This window comes from Charadrius vociferus, unplaced genomic scaffold, assembly GCF_000708025.1.
Source record: "Charadrius vociferus isolate BGI_N301 unplaced genomic scaffold, ASM70802v2 scaffold214, whole genome shotgun sequence".
Lineage (NCBI taxonomy): Eukaryota > Metazoa > Chordata > Aves > Charadriiformes > Charadriidae > Charadrius > Charadrius vociferus.
In genome coordinates, this window is record NW_009647955.1 from 3,898,343 (window position 1) to 3,899,032 (window position 690).

Sequence of the window (690 nt, forward strand, 5' to 3'; positions counted from 1 at the left end):
TGGGCCGCCGCGTGCGCCCGCCGCAGCCCCCCCAGCCCAGCGAAGGCATCGTCCGGCAGCTCCTCCAGCCGGTTACCATCCAGGTGGAGCTCGGCCAGTTGGCCCAGCGCCCTGAAAGCCCCGGGGGGCACCCGCGCCAGCAGGTTGTCACTGAGCTTGAGGAGGCGGAGGGTGGTGAGGGGGGCCAGCAGCCCCGCTGGCAGCTCGGCCAGGGCATTCTGTGAGAGGTCCAGGGTCTGGAGGCGCCGGAGCGGGTGGAAGATGCCAAGAGGCAGCGCCTCTATCTTGTTGCCGGGCAAGCGCAGGTCCTGCAGGTGGCAGGCGGCGGTGAAGAGCCCCGGCTGCAGGGAGCGGAAGGTGTTGGCACCCAGGGAGAGCTTGCTGAGGTTGGGCAGCCCCACCAGCATCCCCGGGCTGACCGCCGGCAAGGGATTTCCTGACACCTCCAGCTCAGTGAGGCTGGGCAGCCCCCGAAAGGCGCCGGCCTCCAGCTCCTGGATGTTGTTGTTGAGGAAGACCAGTTTGGTGAGGGTGGTGCTGGAGCCCAGGGCCCCACTGCGGACGCTGCTCAGGGCTGTCTCCACGAAGAAGAGCTGGGTGGCATTCCCTGGCAGGCCCGCTGGGATCTCCCGCATCCTCTCCTCTGAGCAGAAGACTTTGGAGGTGTCGTAGCACTGGCAGGCAGGGGGA

General features: G+C 68.4%; 1 protein-coding gene across 1 annotated transcript in view; it reads right to left on the reverse strand.

Moving 5' to 3' along the window:
• The window catches only part of LOC104285036 (carboxypeptidase N subunit 2-like), a gene marked incomplete at its 3' end in the record, with an annotated part of 4,855 nt that overhangs the window by 805 nt on the left and 3,360 nt on the right, over nt 1-690 (reverse strand). Inside the window, exon 3 of the mRNA XM_009883428.1 lies at nt 18-674. Coding sequence (XP_009881730.1) covers nt 18-674 — 657 coding nt within the window. The remainder of the gene's footprint in view (nt 1-17; nt 675-690) is intronic.